The sequence below is a fragment of the Acomys russatus genome, chromosome X (genome assembly GCF_903995435.1).
Source record: "Acomys russatus chromosome X, mAcoRus1.1, whole genome shotgun sequence".
In the NCBI taxonomy this organism is placed as follows: Eukaryota; Metazoa; Chordata; class Mammalia; order Rodentia; family Muridae; genus Acomys; species Acomys russatus.
In genome coordinates, this window is record NC_067169.1 from 122,998,200 (window position 1) to 123,025,158 (window position 26,959).

Below are 26,959 nucleotides of genomic sequence, written 5' to 3' on the forward strand. Positions count from 1 at the left end.
AAACTGGAAAGGCCCCTAAAATAATCTGGAGCCAGTACCTAGCCCCCCCCCCCCATTTCCAGCACTCCCTATAAGCCTCTTCTAGTCACCAGCAGAACTGCTTTGTGTATTCCCACCCAGAGCTGAAGAGTAGGGCAGGGAGATGAGGCTGGGACCCAGTGTTCCCAGCTTCTGGGAATGGGCCCTTGGATTTCTTATTCCCATCTGGGCCTTGAGGAACGAATAAGCTGACATCTTCCAGCACAGACAGCATGGCAACAACAAAATAAGAGTCCACATCAATAGAGTTAAAAAGACAGCTTGCTTTATTCTTGGGATGTAGGTGGGGAGCAAGGGCATCCTGTAGCCTCCAATATGCTTCATCGAGCCTGAGAGGCACCAAACAAGTGGCCCATTTGAAAGTTGCATCACCCCTAAGAGGTTCTAGGCATCTCACTCAGCCTACCTTCCTTTTACTGGGTCCAGACCTCCCAACTCCAACCAGATCATCTCTAGGCTAGGTGAGGTCTTCCCTCTTGCTCAATGGGTTTGGCCCTCCTTGCTCAGGCCACTGAGAAGAGTGGCTCTGCTCCAGATGGCATAGGCCAGGAGCCAGCGAATTCCTTTGGATGGACACTGCCCACAATCCCTGTGATGTCACTCTCCTTCAGTCACTGGGGAGAGAGGTGGGCCCCATGGATAAGCCTTGCAAGCCAAGGCAGAGCCTCCCTGCCACCCCTCAGGAGAGGCTACCAGGACAGCTGCTCTCTATTCTTCCCTTCCCTTTCCTTTCCCTCCCCCAACCCTCCCTCTTTTCCTCCCCCCAACCTCCTTCCCCGCCAGCACTCAGTGGGGTCCACCTTTGTTAGGCTGCCTAAAGGAGCTGCCAGCCCCCAGAGCAGGTCCACAAAACAGAAAACAACTATTGGCAAGCACAGAAAAGGAGAAAAACCACAAAATTGCCTTTGTCTACAAATAACTGCGGCTCCTAGAAGTGGGGAGAGGCTGTGCTCAGCATGAAGCTGGACATTCTCTTGTGCTTAGGATAGTCCACCTCACTTCTCTCTACACTGCCTTCACTGTCTCCAAGAACATAGCAAGAACACCATGTGTGTGCACACATGCACAGACAAAAAGGTGCCCTTTATGGGTATGTCCTCTATGCAGGCTGTTGGCATACTTTATTGGGGAGAAGGAAGTAAGTGGAAGAGAAGTGTCCCTTCTTGGGGCTTTCTATTACCAAAGTCCTGTGCACACATACATATACAGATAGTGTGCATGAGCACAGCGTGCAAGCACACACATAGACACACACTAGATTCTAAGGGAGGGTGAGGGTCAGGCTCTCTAGGCCTGGGCTGGGCTCCTGCTGGGGCAGCTCAAACAGTGGTGACAGAGAGCAGAGGGTTGTAGATCCTTTTTCCATCAGCTGAGCGGGCACCGTGGGCCAACATCTCCTGGATGGTAATCCAGTTGTCCAGGATCTTCTTGTTTCGCTTCTTCATGGTCTTTCGGTGGCTCAGCGCAATGATATTGAGCTCAGGCTTGCTGTCACCATTCTGCTGCTCCCTTAGACACTCCAGACGGCTCTGCATCATGAATTCACGCCGCTTCCGTTGCTCCCGTGCTCGGATCAAGTGTTGCTTCCTTTCTTCCTTGCTCCAGTAGCGGCCCATCTTCATTTCGCTTACTGCATCATCATCAGTGGTCATACCGCTGCGTTCCTCTCGGATCTTCAGGGCCCTGGCCTTCAGCAGTCGATCTCGCACCGGCCGCTTGGCCACATAGCGGGTCCCATCACTTCGCACCTTCACCTTCCACTCCATGCGGGGTGCTTCACCAGCTGCAGCCACTACCCCACCCACCCGAGGACCACTAGCCAAGCTCAAAGAGCCGTGGCTCAGATCCTCCAGGGTGCGTGGTGGGGCCAACTGCACACAGCTGTGATAGTGCTCACTCTCCTGGCCGCGATGGCGCCTGGAGAGGTAAGGGCTGCCTTCAGGGCCCACTCGCTCCAGAGTAGCACCTGGCTTGGTGCTGCGGCGGACACGCTCCTCTGTGTGCTGTCTCCGGCCCACCTCGGGATCCCGAGAAAGTGATCGGAACTTAGCAGGGCTACCTGGTGAAGGAGCCCCCTTGGGATGGGTGGTGACAGGAGGGCCAGAAGGGGTCCGGTTCAAATTGGAGTTGCCAGCAGCAGATCTCTTCAGGGGGCTTTCGGGCAGAGGCTCCACGAACAGTGGAGTGCTGCGGCAGCTCTCCCCAGTGTTGTAGGCGCTGGTGCTGTCCTTGTCTGATTTCTCTGGCAGTTCAGAGATATCAGACAACTCATGCTTTTTGGGCTCACTGGCTGCCAGGTCATAGAGGCTCTCCTCCTCCAGCAGCCAGGCCTTCATACAGCGCTCCCGCAACTGCTGCATCTTCTGTGCCCGCAAGATGTTGCGGCACTTAAACTCTAGGTGCCGAAGCTCCTCCTCCAGCATGGCCATCTCATGGCCTAAGCTCTCATTGCGGTTGACATCTAGGGCACTGTTGCCACTGGAGGCCCGGGAGAAGAAGATGCCCAGCTGGTTGCCATTTTCCAGGTGGCACTTGATCTCCAGCAACTCCCGGTAGCGTTCATACTCCTCATCTGTGAGCCCAGGCAGGTCAGCCCCTCCTAGCCCCGCCCCTTCCGCTAGAAGAGAGTCCATGCTGAAGTGGAAGTCCCTGCTCTGCAGAGCATCCCCTTGTAGGCCGAACTTGCGCAGGCTTCCAGGGGTGTTGGTGGTGCTGAGGGGCTCATCCCCCAGCAGGTCATGTTCAGAGCTCTCTTCGTTGCGGGTACTCTCATCAGTCCGGCCCACCCCGCTGTCCAGCTCCTGGCTGTTGCTCAAGCCTGGGCCCCCATCAGGAGCTCCCTTCTCATCATTTCCAGCCTGGGACAGAAATGGACAAACACAGTTAGGTTCCCACAGACAAGTGTGCTGCAAGAGGACTAGAAAGAAGTTCATGGCTTAGTCCTCTCTGGCCCAGGCTGGGAGAGCATGAATAGCTACAGTCCCTTTCTTCTCCCTCCCCCTTTCCCTCCCCATTTAGCAGGCTTTCCTCCTTCCTCACCTGCTGGACAGGGGGCAACTTCAGCTTCCGGGTACGGGAATCTCCCTCATTCTCAGACCCAAAGTCATCTAGGAAGTCATCTCTGTCACTGTCTTTCCACCGCTTTGCTAGCTGCAGAGACAGACATGAGCTAGGCAACACTTTAAAACCCTCCCCAATGTCCCTCCACTTTGCCCTAGGCCCTATCCTCTCAGAGAAGTCAAACAGACCACCAGCTTTCAAAACAGAAAGCCTACAAGGGGCCCCGTGTCACCCTGTCAGATGAACAGACACACCTGGCTCTCGGGCCGGGCCACCAGCAGGGAGATGTTGGTGTTCTCCTCCTGGCTCAGGATGGCCACCGCCTCCTCTCGGTTCTGGACATCCATTCCATTAATCTGTAGAGATCCAGAAGACAATCAACAGGAGTGCTAGTGGGAGCCTCTGGCTGTGCTAGGGACAGGCTCCTGACCTCTGGGAAGGCATAGATAATATGCAGAGTGCATCACGGGAAAGGGCATGTGCCAGAGCACGTGTGTGCTCAGAGAATGGGGGAGTAGTAGTGGAGGGAGAACAGGGAAGGGAGGTGCTGACAGGGGTACATGGGGGCCACTCAGGCCAGTTGAGCAGAACAGAGATGAGATGTGGCCGGGTTCCAAACACGGTAGGTTCCAGGGTAGAAGGCCAGGTTCTCAGCAGAAAAGATCTAGGAATGGGTTGAGGAGAGGTCAGGGCTGCCGCAGGGCAGGCATGGCAGCCTGACTTTGAGTGCTCACCTGGATGATTCTGTCTCCCTCACGGATCCGGCCGTCTTTGGCTGCAATGCTGTTGGGATTTACCTGCAGGACACATGCATCTTGGGGACTTGGGCACCTATGGTGTCCTTCTCAGCGTGTGTGCATGTGTTGGGCTTAGCCTCAGCTTGGGATGCTCCCAAGGAAGATGTCAGGCTTGCTTACTTTCCCACTTCACCTCAGAGTGAGCAGCAGGGAGGGGTGGGACAGTGTCCCAGGCACTTTGCTCCCTCAGCTTGGGATAAAGCAGAGTGACCAGTGCTAAGGAGCTGAATAAGCCTTGCGTATGCTAGGGAAGCATTTTACCACTGAGCTATACCCCAACTTTATTGAAGACTTATTTTATTTTTGCTGGGTTTGTTTTTACATGTATATGCACAGGAGAGTGTAGGTGCTGGTGGAGTCCCGGAGCACAAGTTGGATCCCCTGGAGCTGAAGGTGGTTGTGAGACATCTTATGTGGGTTCTGGGAATTGAACTCAGGTCCTCTGGAAGAGCAGTAAAAATCATCCTTCCAGAACACCCACACCCACACACGTACACCCCCTTTTAAAAGTGTCAATACATACCTCTAACTAACCTCAAGCTCACAGAAATCTACCTGCCTTTGCCTTCTAAATGCTTCTGAGTCGCCATACCAGACTTGCCTTGTTTTTGACACAGAGTCTCCTGCAACTCAGGCTAACCTTGAACTCACTAGGTAGCCAAGGATGACCGTCAGTTCCTTACCCTACCAAGTGCTGGGAGTGCAGAGGCATGAGCTACTTACTCCACCTAGCTCAGAGGTTTTTCCTTTTCTTTTGTGGGTGGTGGTGGTGGTGGGGAGGACTCGGCACTGGCATGTGCTTGGATGTTTCTTCGTAAGGAAACTTTGTCAAGTGTGGGACGCTCTGGGCTGTGGGGTGGGTAGGGTTAGGAGGATAGTGCTAGTGGAGGGCTGCAGGGTACATAGACATCTGCCAAAGGAAAGGGAATGGGGCAAAAAGGGGGGAGGTGGACATCTGTGACATTGGGCACAGCAGGACGGTCTCCCTGGACTGAAGCCATGGCCACCTTGGCCTTGACACCCACAGCCTACTGTGACACTTAAGGGGTAATTAAAATCTCCGAGCAGCCCTAAGTCGTGGACAGGTTTTGTGGGAAGAGCAGCGCTGGGCTCTGTGTGCCATAGCCTGCCACAGCACATCTCCATACCTCTCCAACGTAGATGCCCAGGTCCTCCTCCTCATCTGTGCGGTAGCACAGCAGCAGGCCCAGCTTGTCTTGGTGGCTGTTTTTACATAGCTCCACCTCCTGCCACAGGAGTAGGGGAGGAAGTAGAGATGTAAAGAAAAGTGTAGGAGCAGGGATGCCTGCAGACTTCGTTGCAGCCTTGGTCCAGACCCTCACCCCTGCATCCCCTTGCCTTCTGTTTCAGTTACCTGAACCAAGTATGCAGCCCCTGCCTTTGAGGGCTCCCGTCTCTTACCATCCTAAATGGTGCGAGTGTTCAGTGGTTTCCCTACCAGGAAACGCCCAAAACACAAGATGTACAGGACACACAGGACACAGACATGCGTGGGACACAGAGTCACCAGCACAGACAGAAGGAACACACCACCTCACCCACACCCTCCCTGACTCAGGCTGCTCTCTACTGGGAAGGGTCATGAGGCCCAGCCACCAGGGGGCAGCAGGAGCCAAGCCTGGGCAGAGCTGCAGAAAGTGGGCCTACACAGGCTCCTGCTGGCTGGAGATTCCAGCCAGCCAGGCCGACCAGGGCAGCCACTAGGCTCACCTCGTACTCCAGCTCGTCCATTCGCTCTGCCTCCTGCGGGCCGCCCTCCATGAACTCCGCTGGGTCATAATACTCATGGCTGATGGGGGGGCTGCCCAGGAGAAGGGGGGTCAGATGGGACATCTGCTTCTTTGGCACCTTAGCCCCAGCTCCAAGCTGGCCAGTCCCAGCATAGTAAGCCAAGAAATTCTGGTCTAGATGTACTCTCTAGAAGGTAGCCAAGTTTCTGCCTCTAGAAATATTCTCTCTGATCTACACAAATGCTGCGGAAGGATTGGGAATGCTCCTCAAAAAAGAGCTCACAGGGGTCCATCCTAAGGACTTAGGCAGGCACAGCTAACTCTCCCCATCCCAGCTCCCAGACCAGGGGCTGACGTCACTGCTCATGCTGCCTGACACTGTACCCCGTCATGCAGAACCCTCAGGAGTTACCCAGGCCTTCTGAAAAGCAGCACTCTTCTGCCTCCAGGGAGGAGTCACCCGCCTTGCCCCAAAGTTAAGGCTGGCTTCTTACTATTCTACAGCCTAACTACTTCTTCGAACAAAAGGATTCCCAGGACACCTCCCTGCAGGCCACCGTGGGATTAGCAGGATGAGTCAGTGCTGCTCACATGGTCATGGGCCACCAGGCCAGGATGAAAGGCCCTTCTTCTGAGAGGGCCAAAGAAAGAAGCCGAAGAGATGGAGGAAATTCAAAGCAGGTAGAAGAATGGGACAGATAAGGGATGCAAGAAGATTCAAGGAGAGATGCTTGTGAGGAGGCAGAGACGATGAGCAGCAGAAGAGGAAAGAGGATGGAGGAGCAGCCAAGTCCCGGGCATGTAGGCTTCCCCTCCGCCTTTCCACGAGCTGGTGCCAAGCCTGAGGCCAGAGGCGTGGAGGTTTCTGAGCCCGCGTGCCATGGTCAGCTCTAGAGGTCAAAGAGCCTGCTTCCTGCCCAAGAGTGGCAGCTGCGTTGGGTCTCCCCCACCATGGCTAGAGCTGCAGCAAGCCGCCTGTGGGTCGCATGGGGACAGCTGCCCCCGGTGGCATGTCCTCTCTGGAGGCAGGGCCCAGGCCCTCCTGAGGGCAACTCACAGCTCAGAGAGGACGTACGGCTCCAAGATGCCCATGGGTGGGGTGGGCGGGCGCAGCTTGCCTAGCGCCATGATATGCTCGAAGGTGATGTCGGTCTGAGTGCCACTGTCCACCAGCTGAAGGTCATGGCAGGAGCTGTCCCCCCGCAGACGGGGGCTGCGTCTCAGCACCTGGATCACCAGGGGCTCCTTGGAGGCACGCAGGGCCTCTAGGGTTTGCTCCTGAGACAGCTTGGAGAGTTCCTTCCCGTTCACCTGTGGCAGAGATATGCCTCTGTGAGAACCCTCAAGAGCTGACTGCTCCCCTCTGGAGGTGAAGGCCAGCAGGACCCTGAGCTGCTAACCAGCACCCAGACCTGTTCAACCAAAGATCGTGGCTCTCCACCCATAGTCCTGGCGACCCCTGGTGCCCTTCTTCCCAGGCAGACCTCATTTGTCAGCCTCCAATCCAGATGTTTGTCTTTAAGTTCCTTAAAGCCAGGTGACTGAGTATCTGTACAGGGTCTGAAAGTTCTGCCATCAGCTCTAAACATCCTTCCTCCACCAGGAGCCATCCAAAGCTCTCTGATCCTCCCTCCCTTCAGAGTTCGCCTCTCTTCTGGCAGCACTGAGGCCATCTAAAAGATCCTAGAGTCCCTTGATGATTACTGAGACAAACTAGCCAGACTTAGTGTCAATTTGTGCCACCTAACACAAGGGCCAGAGGATGGCCGAGTTCAGCAAAACCACAAACACAGGGAAGGGGCAATGGAGAAAACAGCAAAATGTACAAGGGATGGGCTGTCCCTTCTGATGACAGCTGACTTGCTGAAGACAGCCGGCCTCCTGACACACACAAAAAGGTTTGGAATTACAAGTGTCCCAAAAGAGGTGCCAAATGGTGGATCTCACAAGGCCAGTACAATTTCTTGGGCACTTGCAGAGCCCCTTAAAGTGACTCCCCCCACCAAATTCAAAACCCTAGCAACTTTAAGGGAGACACAGGCATTGCCTTTGTTGAGCAGATGAGGAAACTGAGGCTCAGGTAAACAAATTGAGTCCAGAATGAGGAGCAAGGGAGGGTGCCTAAAGCAGATGCACGCCTGGGAAGGAAGAGTGGAGTGGTGGGCAGGCTGAGATCCTGAGTAGGCAAGGACCCTGGGTGGGCAAGCAGGTAGGCAGCCTCAGCTGAGTGTCGAGCAAGCAGCCCTTGGCAGAAGGCTGATCTCAGTCTAGCCAGAATCTGCTAAGTTACGGGGCACATGGAGCTTTACTATTCAGGTCTTCCTTGGATATAGGACAAAGAAGGAAGGAGAGAAAGAGAGAGACAGAGACAGAGAGACAGAGACACAAAGACAGAGACACAGAGACAGAGACACAGAGAGAGACAGAGAGGGAGGAAAGGAAGGAAAAGCAAAGGGGCATAACAAGCAAACAGGGCACCTGTCAAAGGCCAGCAAAAGAAGCAGGAAGCAGTTTCTGGAGATGGCAGTTACTGAAAAACCTTTTCTGGATTGAGCAAGAGCATACCCATTGGCGTCCACTGGGATGAACATGGAGCCAGAGATTACCCCCACCTTGAAGGGAGGTAGGCAGCATCCTTGAGGAGCTGCAAAGAGAGTGATGGGCCAAAAATAGAGATGACACTTGGAAGCTGGGGAGGATCACTGTGAATTTGAAGCCAGCCTGACATACATAGCAAAACTCTAAATCCTGCCCTACCCCCCAAAAATAAGAGCTGGGTATAGTGGCTTGTGCTTTTAATACAAGACCCTAGAAATAGGAGGCAGAAGCAGAAGGATCAGGAGTTCGAAGTCATCCTTAGCTACATTACAAACCAGCATGGGTTACAAGAGACGCTGTCAGACAGAAAAGGAGGAGGGAGGAAAGAAAGAAAGAAAGAAAAAAAAACAGATGAGAAGGTTAGTTTTCTTAGGGATAGAAGAAGGGGGAGAGCACTTGGAAGGGATTAGAGAGGACACCCTAGCTATGGCTGTGGCTCCATGCAGCTCAAGAAAGCGTAGTCTTGAGTATCTGTAAAGACCCTGTATCATGTACCCACAGCCGCAGCACCTCCCTGTCTCTCTGAGTCCATGTAGCCCATACACCCCTATGCTATTGCATCATGTCCTTAGAGAAAACAGTTTGTTTCCTCTGTCTCCTTTCTCCCATGAACTTCCTTTTTAAAAAGTTTTTTTGTTTGTTTGTTTCTGTTTTTGAGACAGAGTCTTTATGTAGCCCTGGGTGTCTTGGGACTCAATATGTTGACCAGGCTGGCCGTGAACTCACAGAGATCCGCCTGCCTGTACCTCAAGAGTTTGATGTCAACCTGGGATACACGAGGCCCTGTCTCAAAAAAACCAAAGCCCTCAAAAACAAAACAAAAAAAAATTGCATTTTGTCTAAATATAAGAGAAACACCAGACCATTGTGAAATATTTTAAAACTATAGAAAACCAAAACTGCTGGTGATTTCAGACGTATATGTAATGCTGTGGCCCTCTGGGCATATTTTCAGTTTTTTCTGTGTGTATTATAAGGTAGGAGTAGATCCTTCAAACTCTACTGCATAGCAAGAAGGCCATTTCCAGTTTTTTGCTATAAAGAATCTAGCAAAGGTGAATTGGGGTATCTTTTGTGTGTCTGTGTAATCTACTGTGATGAATTATACACACTAGATTAAGTCTTTCTTGAAGTAGAGTTATTGAAACATGTTCAAGCAAACTGCCTTCTCTCAGGAGAGACATTTTTTTTGAGACAGGGTTTCTCTGTGTAGCCTTGACTGTCCTGGACTCCCTATGTAGACCAGGCTGGTCTCGAACTCACAGAGACCCGTCTACCTCTCTGCCTCCTGAGTGCTGGGATTACAGGTGTGTGCTACCACACCCAGCAGAAAGGCATTTTCTAGGAAAGTATTTTTTTAAAAATTAGATGGAGCTGGATGTGGAAACACACTCAGCACTCAGGAACAGAGGGATCAGGACTTCAAGGTTAGTTCCCTCTTTGGGGGGAATTACAGATCAGTTCTGACTCATATAGAGGCCAGTAAGCCAGGCAGGCTAAGGAAGCAGCTATGCATAGGACACCAGGCAAGGTGTGTATCAGGAAAGGCCTCTGAAAATGATGCGAGGAATGGTCCTCACAGCAGGGGCTGGAGCAGCTGTTAAAAACAGACATGAAGGGCCGGGCGGTGCCAGCACACACCTTTAATCCCAGCACTCGGAGGCAGAGGCAGGTAGATTGACCTGAGTTTGAGGCCAACCTGGTCTACAGAGGGAGTCCAGAACAGCCAACGCCACACAGAAAAACCCTGTCCAAAACAAACAAACAAACAAAACCAAAAAAACCACAGACATTAAGCTAGACATGGTGGTGCACACCTATAATCCCAGCACTGGGAAGGCAAAGACAGGTAAATCACTGTGAGTTTGAGGCCAGCTTGGTCTACAAAAAGAATCCAGGACAGCCAGGGCTACACAGAGACACCCTGTCTCAATAAATAAATAAATAAATAAATGCAGACAAAGGCAATAAAGGCTGAGCCTTCTGGCTCTCTAATTGCTTTACTACACTTTGCTGTAGTCTGTGTGCTTGGCATTATTTCCATTCTGTGTGTCTGTAAGTAAACATTTGATAGTATGTGCTTTGCACATTTCTTCACTCTGCTCCGTGGTGGCTCATATTAGTGGCTTGAAACGGGCTAGAGTAGAACGAGCGTTTAACACCATAAAAAGCAGCCGGTGTTCCAGCTCGCTACTTACTTTTGTTTTGTAACATCTGCTAGCTCATCACTACTCTTAAGTGGAAACAAAGAAGCAGAAGATGTCCAAGATGATCTGTGGATTTCTGTGTGGAAGGAGTTACCCTGAAAAATCCCAGGGCACTAGCATAGGGTGGGATGTTCAGGTGACACAGAACTGCAGGAATGCCTTTCTCCCTGGAATCATTAAGTTACCCAGCAGCAGCGTTACTATGGAAACCAGGCCCAGGCACTGGGAAGAGCTTGCAGGGCAGGCAGGTGGGGGCGGGGAACACAGTCTTAGCACCTCAGAAAAGGAACCATCAGTAAGACTGCCTCTGACAGGCCAGAGGGCTCTCTTGGCCCAACTGGTGGCCATACCCCTTGGACTCCTCTCCCTCTTCCTCTTCAGGTCTTAGGGTTCTCAATAACTAGTGAAGGTACACAGGACAGAGAGAAACCGTGACAAGAACTCCTTCCAGCTCCTAGTAAGATAGAAATACATGAGGCACTGTGCAAAGCAGTGCGGGGCCAGGCATGTGACAGCTCTTATCTTGCCTGTCCCCAACAGTTATGGGCACCTCTACCCTTCAGAGCGCTATTCTGTGAAAAGTGTTCTGGCCTAGGGGTGTAGCTCAGCATGCACAAGGCTCAGAGCTGAGCAACAATGGCATGGAAATGCAGTCTGGCTTCCACCAGCCTCCCCTCGAGCACCACAGGCTGCAGGGCTACACGGAAAAGGCCTGTTTGAAGAGAAGAAGGAGGAAGGAAGGAAGGAAGGAAGGAAGGAAGGAAGGAAGAATAGATTGCTGTGTTTGAACGCTTGGCCTATAGGGAGTGACACTATTAGGAGGCGTGGTCTTGTTGGAGGAAGAGTGTCACTGTGGAGGCCGACTTTGACGTAGGTCTTACATGCTCAAGCTAGGACTAGCGTGGTGGTCTCCTGCTGCTCCTGCGGATCTTAGCTATACTCTATCACCACAAATGCCTGCACATCACCATGTTCCCCACAATGATCACAATGGACTAACCCTCTAAACTGTAAGCCAGCCCCAATGAGATGTTTTCCTTTATAAGAGTTGCTGTGGGGCCTGGAGAGATGGCTCAGTGGTTAAGAGCACTGGCTGCTCTTCCAAAAGTCCTGAGTTCAATTCCCAGCAACCACATGGTCAGCCATCTATAATGAGATCTGATGCCCTCTTCTGACAGGCGGGTGTACATGCAGGCAGGACACTGTACAAAATAAATCTTTAAAAAAAAAAAAAAGTTGCTATGGTTGTGGTGTCTCTTCACAACAATAAAAACCTGAACTAAGACAGTTCAAAGTCTAGAACTAATCTATAAGACTCAGGATGCCCCCTGTAATCACATAACGCTTGCTATCACCAAATACAAGCTCCAACAAACAAAACAAAATAGACCAGAAATGTAACTGGGGCAAGGCAAACACCCTGCCTTGGCAGTGAGAGAACAGTGCATATGAGGTGTAGAAAAAGGACACTCCAAAGATGAAAACTGGCAGAACAGCAGCAAGGCTATTTGGGGAAAGTTGGCCCAAACCAGTCCAGCGCTAGATGAGAAGGGTGTCTATTAGGATCCTTGGAACAGGGAACAGCAAACCATTCAGAGCATGTATGCACCAACTAAAAGCACATTCCAGACAAGAGCATGTGTGTTGTGAACTAAGAGAATTTATATCCAGGCCACAGCAGACAAACAAATTACTGATCAGTAGAAGTCCACAGGCAGGAGCTGTGCATTTCTGGAAGAGGATGTGTTTCCTTTTGCTGGGGAGTCAAGACATAATCTCACTAAATTACTTAGGCTGGCCTCGCAAATCTTAAAAAGTGCTACGATTACAGGTACACACCACCATCTGATTCACATCCACATCTTTTTTGTTTGTTTCTATTTTTTCTTTTATAAATAATTTATTCAGATTACATCCCAATTGTTATCCTCTCACTTGTATCTTAAAAATATGGAAAGCTTCCCGAATCTGCGTGTCATCCTTGCGCAGGGACTATGCTGGTCTCTGTATCGCTCCAATTTTAGGATATGTGCTGCCAAAGTGAGCACTCACACCTACTTCTTAAAGGCATCAGCAATAGAAGAAACTCTGCATGAAAATCACTGCACAGAATCCCTCTGGGAGAGAGGTGAGGGGAAGAGCAAGGGTAGTGCACGGGTGCTTTCAGATCTGCCACAAACACCTTCATTTGGGGGGGGAGGGCGGAAGCAATGCCGGGCGTGGTGGCGCACGCCTTTAATCCCAGCACTTGGGAAGCAGAAGCAGGCGGATCGCTGTGAGTTCGAGGCCAGCCTGGACTACAAAGTAAGCCCAGGACAACCAAGGCTACACAGAGAAACCTTGTCTCGAAAAACCAAAAAAAAAAAAAAAAAAAAAGCAGGAGCTGGGGTTATGGCCTATAATCCTAGCACCCAGGGAGGCAGAGGCAGGCAGATCTCTGTGACTTTGAGGCCAGCCTAGTTTACAGAATAGCCAGGGCTACACAGAGTTGCTGCCCAATTAGCAGACTTACATACCCCAAAATGTTTGTAACTTCGCCTAAGAACTTATTTGTATTTGGCCAATAAAAAGCCAACACACCCAAGCAGGGCAAATGGGATAGGCGTGGCTGAGGTCCCCAGGCTGGTCACACAGAGGGGTTCTTGGGAAAGGAAGCAGAAAGACTGGAAGAGGGGAAGAGGAGATGAGAAGGGAGGAGAGGAAGGAAGGCCATGCCATGGGTTAGGTGGAGAAGAAACACATGGCTGGCATGGATGAAGGATTTGACCTAGATGATGAAAATTAACAATTATTTAGGATTATGGATAGGAGGTAGCTTGATAGAAATTATTAATAGCAGATGGCATGGGATTGGGGCAGGGTATGGGACACCTGGCGCAATATGGGAGGTAGTTTAGGGGATTAATATCTGCCCTGCCCTAGGTTAACTAAGGCTGTTTTAAAATATAACAGGTGCCTGTGTCTTTATTGATTGCTAGTGGGTTAGAAAATACTGCCATTGCTAGGCCAGGTGGAGCACACTGTTAATCCCAGCACTCTGGAGGCAGAGGCAGGCGGATTGCTGTGAGTTCGAGGCCAGCCTGGTCTACAAAGCGAGTCCAGGACAGCCAAGGGTACACAGAGAAACCCTGTCTCAAAAAACCAAAAAAAAAACCAGAAAAGAAAAGAAAGAAAATACTGCCATAATAATAATTATAGGGCTAATAAACATTAGGCCATACTTCTAAATTAACCACAACATATTGGTGCCCCACTGGTGAGGCAGAGGTGTGTAGATCTCTGTGAGTTTGAGGCCAACCTGGTCTACAGAGCCCTGGCAGTGGAGTTACACACACACACACACACACAGACACACACACACACACTCCTGTGTAGAGAGTTTGATGGCAACCTGAAATACATGAGATTCTATCTCAAAATAAATAAATAAATAAATGAATGAATAAGCCAACAGCAGAAAGTTCCAGGGCTGGGAATGTAGCTTAGTAACAGATCAACTGCCTAACAGCATCTCCATTACTGGGGGGAGGGGGGTGAAAAAGTACGTCCTTCATCAAATGAATGCCTGTATCTCCTTTGGAGCAATCTTAAAGGAATTTACTTTGTTTCGAGTATTAGAAAAGTGGCACTTACTAAGGAGACTATTGTCAGAAAACAAATAAAATTGTTCCTTTATCAAGTACAACTTGCCTACTTTGTAACAATCCAGAAGACTACTTTAGTCTCCCAAGCCTTCTTATACCTCTAACCCGCTGCAGTTGCCAGTACAACTGGCATCCCCGCAAGGCCTGTGCTGGCCTTAGTCTGTGCTGGCCATTGTCTATGCAGAGTGTTTGCAGTCAACTACAAGTTTCAGGGTTGTTCACACCAGCTGGTCCTTCATCCTGCACTAGAACCATTGCTCTTGTGCTTTTTGAAACAATAGAAGCACTCAAAGCACCACACAGAGGATATAGAACATCTCAAGATCTGTATTTAAGCCAGGTGTGCCTGGAATCCCAACACTCAGGAGGCAGAGGCAGGCAGATCACTGTGAGTTCGAGGCCAGCCTGGTCTACAAAATGAGTCCAGGACAGCCAAAGCTACACAGAGAGACCCTGTCTCAAGAAAAAAAATTTGTACTTAACCCTAAGTCCCCAGCAATTGCTACCCCAGGACACCATTCCCTGGATTTGTTTCCTCTTCAGCATCCAGGTCTGCTCATTTCCTAATTTGTTGCTAAATTTGGAACCTTTGGCTGGGATAGGGTCTCAGCACAGTGGCCATCCCCAGCTATCATAGCACTGGGCACTCCTCATTCCAGCCTACCTCAGTTTCCCCTCCAAACACACAGGCAACAGAATTCTATCTCAGAGTATGAGAAAAGACATTTTCAAATTTAATTGCAAGGATATTTATAACAGTGTTATTATGGTAGAATACACCTAAGACAAAATTACCCACTTATTAAATATACAACCAAGATGAACATAGTGGTACATACATTTAGTTTAAGCATTTGGAAGGCAGAGGCAGGCAGATCTCTGTAAATTCAAAGACAGCCTGAGTTCCAGGCCAGCCAGAAGTATAGTGAGACCCTGTCTCAAAAAATGAAAAAAAAAAAGAGGGGGAGCTGGAGAGATGGCTCAGAGGTTAAGGGCACTGGCTGCTCTTCCAAAGGTCCTGAGTTCAATTCCTAGCAACCACATGGTGGCTCACAACCATCTGTAATGAGATCTGGTACCCTCATCTGGTGTGCATGCATGCAAAAACACTGTGTATATATGAAAAATAAATTTTTTAAAAATGAAAAAAAATTGACCTAATTAAATATACAACCAAGAAATGTTTAGTGCATCTATATATAATGCTACAGTTATCTGCATAACCCAGTACTATTATTTTATTTCAGGTTCAAATTACCTGAAACTTTCTTTTTTTAAGACAGGGTCTTGGTAGTAGAGGCTAGCCTTGAACACTTGAACTCCTTGTCCTCCTGTCTCCATCTTCCCAATGCTGAAATTATGGGTGGGTGCCTGCTTTGTGAATGGAGGATAAGTGAGGACCTCAAACTGGGCACTGGTGTTTCCTGGAAACATCCCTGGAAGATGCAGAAGAGTTCTACTCCCACCCTAGACTAAAAAAAAAAAGAAAGAAAGAAAAAAAAAACTTGAAAAGACAGAGTAGTGGCAGCTGCTCCTCTGTGGAGGTAGAGGGCTTGGAACACAGTGCGACTCCATGCTCAAGAGTATAATTGAGCAAGGCAGTGGTGGGATTATAATTAACCCCAGCACTTGGGAGGCAGAGGCAGGTAGATCTCTAAGTTTGAGGTCTACAGAGTTGCAAGACAGCCACACAGAAACCCTGTCTTTAAAAACCAAAAGAAGCCAGGCATGGTGGCACACGCCTTTAATCCCAGCACTCGGGAGGCAGAGGCAGGCGGATCGCTGTGAGTTCGAGGCCAGCCTGGTCTACAAAGTGAGTCCAGGATGGCTCAAGGCTACACAGAGAAACCCTGTCTCGAAAAACCAAAAAAAAAAAAAAAAAAGTGGGGCTGGAGAGGTGGCTCAGAGGTTAGGAGCACTGAGTGGTCTTCCAGAGATCCTGAGTTCAATTCCCAGCAACCATCTACAATGAGATCTGGTGCCCTCTTCTGGCCTGCAGGCACACATGCAGGAAGAGCACTGTATGTAATAATAAATAAATAAATCTTACAAAACAACAAAAACAAATAGTACAACTGGAAGGTGATGGGAGGGGGCACATGTGACTCCAAGTCAGCTGGGGTCCCCTGAGTACATAAGACCCACAGATAAATATGTTGTGATCCATGCAAAGTGGATTATACAGGATGGAAAGATGAACTGCTGAGATGTATCCAAATATGGATGGACTTTACAAATGGTTTATATTAAACACAAAAGGCACATGTCGTATGGCATTCCATTTAGATGGAGCATCTCTGTCAGGCAAATCCATGGGGACAGAGAACAGTGTAATGGTTGCCAGGAGCTGAAGGAAGGGAAGTGGGGAGTGGCAGTTTAATGGCTCTCAGTTTTCTCTGGAATGAACACTGTGAATAGATGAAAAGTCACTAATAGCACATTTTACATTATGTGTATTTTACCACAATAAAAGTGAAAGCTTTGCAAATATCCACAGAGACCAGGGATGTCCTTACAAAAGGAAGGCTGAGGGACAACTCCAGGCCTAGGCTTAACTGAAAATGGAAATGCTTGTTTCTTGTTTTCAGACAGGATCTCCTCCCCCCCCTTCCCCAGAATCTTATTTAACACATACTCCCTCCATAGCAGATATTTTTAAATTCTGGTTCCTCTTGTGCCATTTAAATCCTGAGATTACAGGAAGGGGCACCACATGGAGCTGGGTTTCCTTCGTTGCAGCTTGAAGGTCCTGACACCCACAAACGACTCCAGCGCCCCATTACACCTACTTAGAAAACAAGAGCCCCTAACTGGAGTATCCTGTAAGCATTGTTGCTGGGTTGTTTGTTTTTGTTTTTTTGTTTTTAGACAGGGTCTCTGGCTGTCCTGGAACTGACTATGTAGACCAGGCTGGCCAAAAACTCAGTGTTGGGATTAAAGGCCGGCGTCACTACACCTATTACTGAATTTAATTAATTGCAAATGGTTCTTGATTTGAGATCAGGAGGCAGCCATGAAATAGACAAGGGAGTAGAGGCCTTTGGGGCACTTTTACATTGAGTGCTTGAAAAGAGAATAGAGCTCCAAAGTCATCAAGAGAGAAAATCAAGGGCAAGAAACCAGACTTGGGAGGGGCGCAAGATAGATGAAGAAATTGACAGGGCGAGACAGACCATAAAGCTCAGTCTGAATAGGCATAGCCTTCTTTGGAAGCTTTTGAAGATGGATGAGGGAAACTCAGGGCACCTGCTCCCTTTAGTTGGTTTTGGTTTTGTAGGTTTGGGGGCCACTTTGTGTGATGGGGCAAATGCTGATGAGGATTACTTAAGGAAAAAAAAAATTCCTAAAGCCGGAGACGGGGAAGGGCTAGGCAGCAGCAGCAGCAGCAGCAGCAGAAAAGCCGGAGGGGTGGGGGAGGCGGAGCACTCGCCCCGCCTTCTGGTTCCGAAGCTGCAGACAAAGAGATCCTGGCAGCGGCGGCGGGGGAAGAGCAGGCAGGCACACGGAGGTCCCCAGCACCTTCCCTTCACCTGCCTTCCTGGTGCCGGTGAGTGCGGCCCCACAGGACGCCATCTCTTGTGTTGTGTGTTATTCAGCCTGACCTCGCTGCGCTCTGGGCTGGGAAGCTTTCCTGCTTTCCTGGGTCTTCAGAAATGTAAGGTAGAGGTGGAGCCAAAAGAAAAGAGCCCTACCTTGGGGTATCCTGCAAGGCCTGAGACTTCCTATTTGGCTTGAGAAACGGTCCTTTGCACTCATGGAAAAAAAAAGGGGGTAGCCGGTGAAACTACATCATTTCTAAGGAACCCAGGTGGCACAAACAGGTGGCTTACCCCACTTTTCAGATGAGGAGTCTGAGGCTGGGGAAGAAAAGAAAACCGGAAGTTAGCCTCCAGTTCCCACCGACCTGCTGGTTCTCAGTTCTGCTCTCTGGAGTATACAGGAAATAGCCTGGGTGTAGCTTCCCAAGCCCACACTGATGTTACTGGGATGTCGAAGTGAGCAGATCAACAAAGTGAGAAAAAAAACAAAAACAAACAAACAACAAAGGAACACATCAGGTCCTCAACGTTCTGGGTTATCCCCAACAGAAGTTCCTATGTATGTTTTCCTAACTCTGGGTTTCAAAAATTGTCAACTTCCAAGAAGATAAATACCTGCATGTTTCCTTTATCTAGATCTTTCCAGAACGTATACCTGCTCTCACTTACTCCCATGTTTGCAGAAGCAGTTGCAACCCCCAAACTATCACTCCACTCACCTTACCTGTATTTGACAACAGATCCGCTCCACCTTCAGCACATAGTCAAGGTAGTGGCTGCGGGCCGCTCCCTTATAAGGTGCCCTTTGTTTGTGACAAGAGTCATCTCATGAAGCCTCTGCCTCTGCAATCTTGGGGCTACACGTGTGTACCACTATGCTTGGCATAAAGTGCACTTTCTCTTATTCACAGGAACAGGGGGCTGACTCTTGTGTAAGTGAATTATTCCATTGGTGGCTATGAAACGCCTCAATTTCTAGCATGAACACAGCACACATTCCCCCCACATCTGCCAATCTGTGGAAGGGTATGGCTGTTCACCACTCCCAATCTCTCTGTACTCATTCTTTCTATCCATCTCTCCAGGGGTGGAAGGCAGAAAAGGGGGAATTGCATCTGCAAGAGACCCTTTTTTTTTTTTTAAAGATGTATTTATTATGTATATAGTGAGTGCTCTGCCTGCATATGGGCCTGCTCACCTAAAGAGGGCACCAGATCTCATTACAGATGTCTGTGAACCACCATGTGGTTGCTGGGAATTGAACTCAGGTCCTCTGGGAGAGCAGACAGTGCTCTTAACCTCTGAGCCATCTCTCCAGCCCCTGGGGGACCTTTTTGAGTAGCTAGGGAACTGGGTAGTTTCAGGGTTGCCTTTATGTTCCAACGGAATGTGGGTGGTGAAGAAGGGGTCAACTGCACATGGGAGAGGAGAACAGACTGTGCCTCCTTTTTTTATATATATAAAGTTGATTCTTTTTTTAAAGATTTATTTATTTATTATTATGTATACAGTGCTCTGCATGCAGGCCAGAAGAGGGCATCAGACCTCATTATAGATGGCTGTGAGCCACCATGTGGTTGCTGGGAATTGAACTCAGGACCTCTGGAAGAGCAGTCAGTGCTCTTAACCTCTGAGCCATCTCTCCAGCCCCAGACTGTGCCTCTTAAGGCCTGATTTAGGCAATGCCCTCTGCTGGTCTTGGTTTTGTAAATTAATAGGTCTGTGGTGAGGTCTTTACCATTTATGTGTAAAAGCATTCGACTTCCCCACTGATACTGACATAACTTGAGGCTTCTTTCATTGACCTTCTCCCAAATTCCTATGTGAAATCCCTCACCTCATCAGGAAAGCAACCTTGCTCCGAGCTTGTGAGAAAGAAATGCAAACTCCGGAAACAAACAACCTCGCTCATCCCACCCACTAGGTCTCTTAATCTGGATTTACATCTGAACAAGCTCCTCCTCGCGTAAAGGAGGGGCCATGCATTGAGAGAAAGGGAATTACAAGACTCCATCACAAAAACTCCTTTAAAAACCAGACCAGCCTCCAGCAGCTGCCTTCTCCAAAGCAGCGGTGTGAGTAATGCTGGCTCAGAGTTGGCAGAGATCGCCCCCCCATCCCCTGCCCCTCCCCCACTGCCGTGCCAGAGGCTAGTTGCCCCTCCACAATTCTGTAGTCTTGCCAGAGAAGCCGACAGGAAAAAGGAATGCCCTATTAGGTCAATAGCCAACTTCCCGAAACCATGTCCTTTGGGTATTTGTTCAGTTTTCCTGTGCCCAATAAATATTAGTGGCCGAGAGCCAAAGCTCCCACCACCTCCTGTTGGCCTGGCAGAGCAAAGGCAAGGTCCATAGCTAGCCATAAGCAGAGTGATGTTATCTGCTCCAAACAGAGTGAAGATGAGACAGAATGCATTATGCGAAGGAAGGTATTTGGTCCTGCAACTTCTTAACCTGTTCCTTCTGTGCGAGATGACAAATTAGGCCTCTGCTGTCATCCCTGTCCTTCTCCTAACTCATGCTGCTCCGTTTTCTTTCACATTAGAGAAACTCTCAGAATAAGGTAGGTAAGACGGTCTTCTGTCGCTAGATGTTGAGCAGGCCCTATTCTATGTCTTAGGGATCACCTGAATGGGCTGCAGCAACAAGTGCTCATTCACTCATACATAGCAAGTGGGGAAATTAGGGCACACAGCCATGCAGGGAAGGGTTGCAGGCACAACTGCTCTCACCTGCTACCTACCTCATCAACCTGATGGAGGAAAAGTTAAGAAACAGACCATGGAGATACCCCATAACTCAAGGAGCTGGGGTGTACATGTGTAAACATGAAGTTCTGAGTTTTGAAGTTTACTGAGTGAGGGATGTCTGTATTTGGTATGTAAAGGGAAATAGGTTGGTTTTCATCTTTCTTTCCTTTTTTTCTTTTTCTTTCTTTCTGTTTGTTTGTTATTGTTTTTAAGACAGTTTCTCTGTGTAGCCTTGGCTGTCCTGGACTCAATTTGTATGTAGACCAGGCTCCTCAAACTCACTGCCATCCGCCTCCCTGAGTGCTGGGGTTAAAGGCGTGTGCCAAACACACCTGGCATAAAACAAGTTTTGTATATTATGTCTACATACCTGCAAAATCACCGCAACAGACACACTGGTAATTTGTGTCGTAACTAAGGGTCTGGATGGCCCTACTGCCCCAGTTGCCCTGCCCTGTTTGTGTCACAATTTATTTCAACAGATTTGATAGTCTTCAGAATAAACAGGCAAAAAGTTAAGGATGTAGGACAGTGGTAGAGAGCATTTGCCTAGCATGTACAAGACCCTAGGTTTAGCCCCCAAAACCATATAGGCTATAATAATTGGCTCTTTGACACTGATGCATGAGTCTCACATACACATCTGAGGCAAGCCTGTGTTACAGGTTGGCCTATCTTAAAAAGAAAGAAAGCCGGGCGTGGTGGCGCACGCCTTTAATCACAGCACTCGGGAGGCAGAGGCAGGCAGATCGCTGTGAGTTCGAGGCCAGCCTGGTCTACAAAGTGAGTCCAGGACAGCTGAGGCTACACAGAGAAACCCTGTCTCGAAAAACAAAAAAAAAAAAACCAAAAACAAAAAAACAAAAAAAAAAGAAAGAAAGAAAAAGAAAAAAGAAAGAAAGTCAGGGGGAAATCCAGAGCTCAAGGCCATCCCAGGCTGCATGAGGAGGGGAGGGAAGGGTGGGAGGGCCTAAGAGATGATCTGGATCTGCCTTCTATCTCAGGAACCTATATGATAAAAAATCCAATTCCTAAAAGCTGTTCTCTGATCCCCACACATGTAAGTACAAAAATATGTGTAAAAATGATAAAAGAGAAAATCTTGGGACAGTAGTACAAAGCAGATTGACCCTGTTAAAATTCAGTGGCCCCTTTTCCATTAATCCCCTCCAGTGATTTCCCTTTTTGTCAGAAGCAAGTCTTGTATTTCATAAGCATACTCACTCCTGTACCCCATTCAACCTGCTTAAGTGTGCTGAAAGGACACAACTAAAGTAATAGACATGGGCATGAAGTTCTGGCACACTACAGTAAAGGGCCTGTAACAGATCTTATCAGTCAAACAGATTACAAAATTACATCTTGGTATCAACAGAAAAAGCATTTGACAAAATTATAATCTCTCATTATAGACATTTTTGCCAAAGCAGGGATGGGAGGGAGCTTCCTCAATCTGCTAAGCCCAGTGTGTGGTACACACCTACGGACTCCAACATTCTGACGCAGGAATATCAAGAGGTTGAGGCCTCTACTCCAGGGTACGACCCTGTGTAATAATAATAATAAGTAAGAGTAGGGGCTGGAGAAATAGCTCAGCAGTTTAAAGCACTTGCTGCTCTTACATAGGACCCATATTTGAGTCTCAGCACCCACACTGTGACTCACAGTTGTCTATAACGCTAGTTCCAGGGAATCTGATAGATGGCCCGGGGAATGCCAGGAATGGGAATGATGCAGACATTCAGGCAAAACACCCACACACATAAAATAAAGTCTTACTTTTAAAAACCCGCTACCCTCCTCCTTACTGGTAGAAAAATGAACGAAGATCGGGAATAAGTAAGTTTGTTTCTATTTGCCAAGGACATAATCACAGTATATCGATTCCTAAAACTCCACTAGACAGGGTAAATCATTGGGAGAGACTGCGGTTGTTAGCTCAGTGGTGGAGGACTAGTGTACCTTGTGAAAGATAGTAGGCTCCACCTCTGCCACTTAAAAAAATAACAAGTAGAGGGCTGGAGAGATGGCTCAGAGGTTAAGAGCACTGACTACTCTTCCAAAGGTCATGAGTTCAATTCCCAGCAACCACATGGTGGCTCACAGCCATCTATAATGAGACCTGGTGCCCTCTTCTGGTGTGCAGGCAGAATACTGACACATAATAAATAAATACATCTTTAAAAAAAAAAAACAAGTATTTTTATGTCTTGGCAATGAGAAAGATAAAAATGAAATTTAGAAAACAATTCCAAGCCTGGCATACTGGCTCATGGACTTGAGAAGGTGAAGCAGAACTGTTATGAGTTCAAGCTCAGCCTGTTACATAATAAGTTCTAGACTAGCCAGGGATACCGGTAGGCTGCCTTTAAAATCCACTTACAATAGCATAAAAAAGAATAAAAGACTTGGGCTGGAAAGATGGCTCTTCAGTTAAGGGCATTGGTTGCTCTTGCAGAGGACCCAATTTCAGTTCTTAGCACCCACATGGCTCACAAATATGTATAATGCCAGTTCCAGGAGTCCCTATAGTCCCAGGGATTCTGACAGCCTCTGAGGCCTTTTAGGACACCAGGCCACCTAATGTATATACATTCATACAGGCAGAACACTCATATACAATTAAAAATAATAATAAAATACTAACATATATTTAACAAAGGAAATATTTGAAATAAAGCCTTGGCCCAAATAAGCAGGCAGTACTCTACAATCTGAGCTATGGACTCAATGCCACCCCATCAAATCCCAGTTTATTTTCAGAAAATAAGATGATCCCAAACTCCTCATGGAAACAAGGGACTCAATAGAACCAAACAATCTTAAAAAGAGATAAAGTTGAAAGACCAGCTGCTTCTTAAGTTCAAGACTTCCTAGAATGTTCCATCATAATAAAAGCATTAAGACAGACCCTTCTGGGGCTGGAGAGATGGCTCAGAGGTTAAGAGCACTGGCTGTTCTTCTAAAGGTCCTGAGTTCACTTCCCAGCAACCACATGGTACCTCACAACCATCTATAGTGAGATCTGGTGCCCTCTTCTGGTCTGAAGATGTACATGCCGGCAGAATACTGTATATGTAATAAATAAATAAATTCTTAAAAAAAAAAGACAGACCCTTCTGCAAATCAGATATGTAAATTGACAATAAGCACAAAAAAAGGTGCTAGGCAGCACTTAGCCACCAGATACGCAAATGAGCAAATCCACAGTGAGAGCAAGGGGATATGGCTCCATGGCAGAGCTCTTGCCTGGCATGTAGCAGGCTTCTATCCCTAACACTATATCTGAGCAAACAAAAAACCCAAAAGATGCCACTTTATCACCAGGAAATTAAAAGTGTTGACAAGCATGTGGAGAAATTGGAACCCCTGTACACTTTTACTTTAAATTACCAGCAACTCCATTTTTAGATATTACTCAAAAGAATTGAAAGCAGGGATTCAGACATTTGTATACCAGTATTCATTGTAGTATTATCTACAATAGCCAAAAGCACTGAATGGTACTCTTTGAAAAGGTACATTGTATAGCCTGTGAATTTTATGTCAATAAAGCTATAATTTTCCTTTAAGTTCCAGTGTGTCATGGTGAGAAAGCCTGTACTGACAAGTTGTGGAGGCCATGAGTCAACATGGACGAAGTCCCTTTGAGACAGGAAGAAGGGCACTCAATATGGGGGAAACACACATGTTTAAGGATCTCAGGAGGCAGAAAAGGGATACTGAGAACTGCCGGGGTTTTTCGGGACGAAAGCTGCCTTCTGCTCTGCTAGGAAACTCCTTGAGGCCTTGAACTTCCCTCTTGCATAAAATTCTCACCTGAACTACCTAATAGCGCTCACTGATTTCCATATATTGTTTCTATAGTCATTCTTTTTGTTTTTACTTAATTTGAAAGGATAGCTCTGCCTTTAAAACCCATCTGGTCACTAATTGTGCCAAGGAGAATCCCAAAATAAAAGTTTGTGTTCAAACTTTAAAGCAGCATCCTGGCCAGGTGTGGTGGTGCATGTCTTTAACCCCAGCAGAGGCAAGCGGATCACTGTGAGTTCGAGGCCATCCTGGTCTACAAAAAGACAGACAGCCAGAGCTGTTACACAAAGAAACCCGTCTTGGAAAAGGAGGAGGAGGAAGGAGAAGGAAGGAGGGGGAGAAGGAGGGGGAGAAGGAGGGGGAGGAGGAGAAGAAGAAGAAGAAAAAGAAGAAGACGCAGCACCTCATGGGAGCTGAACACAGAAGATGAAGGTTGCTCTGTAGTGGCCTCTCTTCTAGCCAACCACCTAGCTGAGGGCACGTTCTTTCTGCAAGAGGTCTTTAAGTAAGTCTGTAAGTTCTTTAAGTAATAAGTCCAGCAGGGACTCTCCCACCTAGGGTCACCTCAGTGGAGGCAGCCTTGGTTCTGAAATCCAATGAGGTCTGCTGAACTCCTTTTATCAGTTCCAAGCTAGGTAGTTCCAGATTCTTATTCCACTAGAAGTGGTAACGGACGGGTGAAGGCTCCAAAGAGTGGGAACAAGAGAGGAGAAACAACAGGGCAGGTTTGGCTGAGGGCCACATAGAATCAAGTAAAGGAAACCAGAAATGCCAGCAGGCTCGGACAAGACCTCCCCCAACTTGGCACTCCATGCCCACCCTCTCTTGCCCATTACCTCCTATTATTGCTAATAGAGAAGAAGGCTGGACTCCCGAAGCCACCTCAATACCACCCCACTACTGTAATTGACACCATCTCCCCTGCTACTCCACCCACGTTCCTAGAAAGGAGTTTCTTCTATTATCCAAGAGCCTACAGGTTCTCCCCAAGCCAATACCTGTGCGCACTTGTTCCTTGGTTCTAAACAACACTCAATAGCTGAGGCACAAGTCACTAAACACACTTGTCTGCGCCCACTTCGGCTCTTGGTCCCTACTCTCTCTGATCTCTTTTAGCTCTAGTGCGTCACAGTGCATATCATCCGGGACACATTTCACTAAACAATTCGCAGGGTGCACACAAAAAGTACACACGCGCAGGGCTGGCGAGCCTCCGCGCACACACAGACGGGGCACAGGCACGCACTCACGTAGTCACGCCACGCACAGGCAAGGAAACCCCACTCGTGGCTGAGGGGCTGGCTCAAGGTGCGAGCATGCAGCAGGGTGTCTTCTCCCGTTCTGCATGCGCTGCTCTCAATGCCCTCCTTGTCCCAAAGGCCCAGCAGGCCAAAGTGGACGCAAACAGGCAAAGTGCGTGGTGGGGACCACTGATCCCGGTGTCACCAAAGATGCCCGAGGCACTGGAGTCGACAGTCATGACTGGGTCAGATCAGAGTGTGGATGTGAGAATGGGTACCCAAATCCAGCTCGGTTGTGAACGTTTTGAGTCTAGCTTGCCATGACCGGGATTCACCCTCTGCCCCAAGGGCACTCCACAGCTTCTTTGGTTCGGGGTCCGACCAGAGAACCAAGTGCCGGGAACTCAGGCCACTACTATGCAACCTCCATCCGGAGCGGGCCTTTGAGCACCTCGCAGTCCCGGGACAGAATTCTAACTTCCCACCCGCTGATCTGGACACATGGTTCGTGGTCCTTATGTACTCCGAGTATCAGGTGACATGCCTCGAACACCCTTTCCTTCCATCCCTGGATGGTTCCCACAGGGCGCCAGCATCCAGCAACCCATAATCTGAGGGTGATATTGGCCCCCTACCTTTTCCTCTTCGAGCCGTCCCGCCCTTCCACACCTGTCTTTCCGACTCCACCTGGCCCTTCCCTTGGGGTTTACGGTTTTCCTTGGCCGGGCTGCGCCCCTCGACCCAGTAGCTCAGGCGCCCTACCTGAAGCATCACTTTGTACTGCTCCTCCGGTTTCTGGACCACGCACATATTACATCCCATGGTGGTGGTCGGCGAGGGAAAGAGGAGAGCGGGAAGAGGAAGGCGTTTTTCACTGGCCGGTGCGTGGGACCACAGGTCCCGGGCCCAGGCCCGGGGCCATACCCTACCGCGGGGGGCTGAGCCGCCTAGCGGGGGAGGGGGGCACGCCCCCAAGAGGAAGGCAGCTCCACGCCCCTCGACTTAACTCTTTGCTGGCCAAGGCCAGACACAGGCATGCTCCCTCGCACCCAGCCAGGGAAAAAAGGGCGGCGGGGGATGGGCGGGAGCGCCGGGCGTTGCCTGGCTACGGCCCCCCAAGGAGGCGCGGGAGCGCGCCTGGCCGCTGGGGCCGTCAGGGGCCGTGGGCCACACGCCTCCCCGCCCGCGGGGCCGGCCGCTGCCGCTGCCGTTGCCGCTGCCGTCTCCGGCTCCCGCCCATGGCCTTCAGCCCCGGGAGCCCAGCCTCCGGGCTTGGCGCCGTGGCCCGGCCGGCCGACAGAGGGGCGGCCAGGCCAGCACCAGCGGTGGCCTCGCAGGGTCCCGCTTCTCGGCCTCGTGGCGCCCTCTCAGAGCCTGGCGGGCAGCCGGCCGCTGGTCTCCAGCTCCTGCCTGGGACGCCGGGAACGCGCGCGCGCCCGCAGTGGCAGCGGGGGGGAGGTGTGCGGGGACGGGGCGCACGCGCGCGGGAGAAGCAGAGGCTGGGTGCGGGCGGGAGCGGCA

At 49.3% G+C, this 26,959-nt stretch overlaps 1 protein-coding gene and 1 non-coding gene across 6 annotated transcripts; both read right to left on the reverse strand.

Moving 5' to 3' along the window:
• Positions 1-282: 282 nt before the first annotated feature.
• Positions 283-26,598, reverse strand: Pdzd4 (PDZ domain containing 4). Of its 5 annotated transcripts, XM_051141481.1 has the most exons (8): positions 26,201-26,597; positions 6,705-6,958; positions 5,628-5,718; positions 5,045-5,143; positions 3,834-3,896; positions 3,354-3,455; positions 3,079-3,189; positions 283-2,897 (listed from the first exon to the last, which is right to left on the reverse strand). In XM_051141481.1, exons 1-8 carry the CDS (start codon positions 26,258-26,260, stop codon positions 1,359-1,361), a joined length of 2,319 nt encoding a protein of 772 aa, XP_050997438.1. In that variant the 5' UTR covers positions 26,261-26,597; the 3' UTR covers positions 283-1,358. The 5 variants fall into 5 exon arrangements, with proteins under 5 accessions (XP_050997438.1, XP_050997439.1, XP_050997440.1 ...); XM_051141482.1 differs by lacking the exon at positions 3,834-3,896 and having other exon boundaries at positions 26,201-26,598; XM_051141483.1 differs by lacking the exon at positions 26,201-26,597 and having other exon boundaries at positions 6,239-6,708.
• Positions 12,397-12,500, reverse strand: LOC127185974 (U6 spliceosomal RNA). The gene has a single exon (XR_007830239.1). It is a non-coding gene; the product is annotated as a U6 spliceosomal RNA (small nuclear RNA).
• Positions 26,599-26,959: the final 361 nt, after the last annotated feature.

Bases quoted from the DNA above. Each gene is read 5' to 3' on its own strand.
- Pdzd4 (XM_051141481.1), bottom strand. From the start codon at position 26,260: ATGGGATGTAATATGTGCGTGGTCCAGAAACCGGAGGAGCAGTACAAA. The intron at 5,719-6,704 runs GTGAGTTGCCCT...TCTCCTGGGCAG, and splicing joins CCGTACGTCCTCTCTGAGCT to CCCCCCCATCAGCCATGAGT. The intron at 2,898-3,078 runs GTGAGGAAGGAG...TTTCTGTCCCAG, and splicing joins AGTTGCCCCCTGTCCAGCAG to GCTGGAAATGATGAGAAGGG.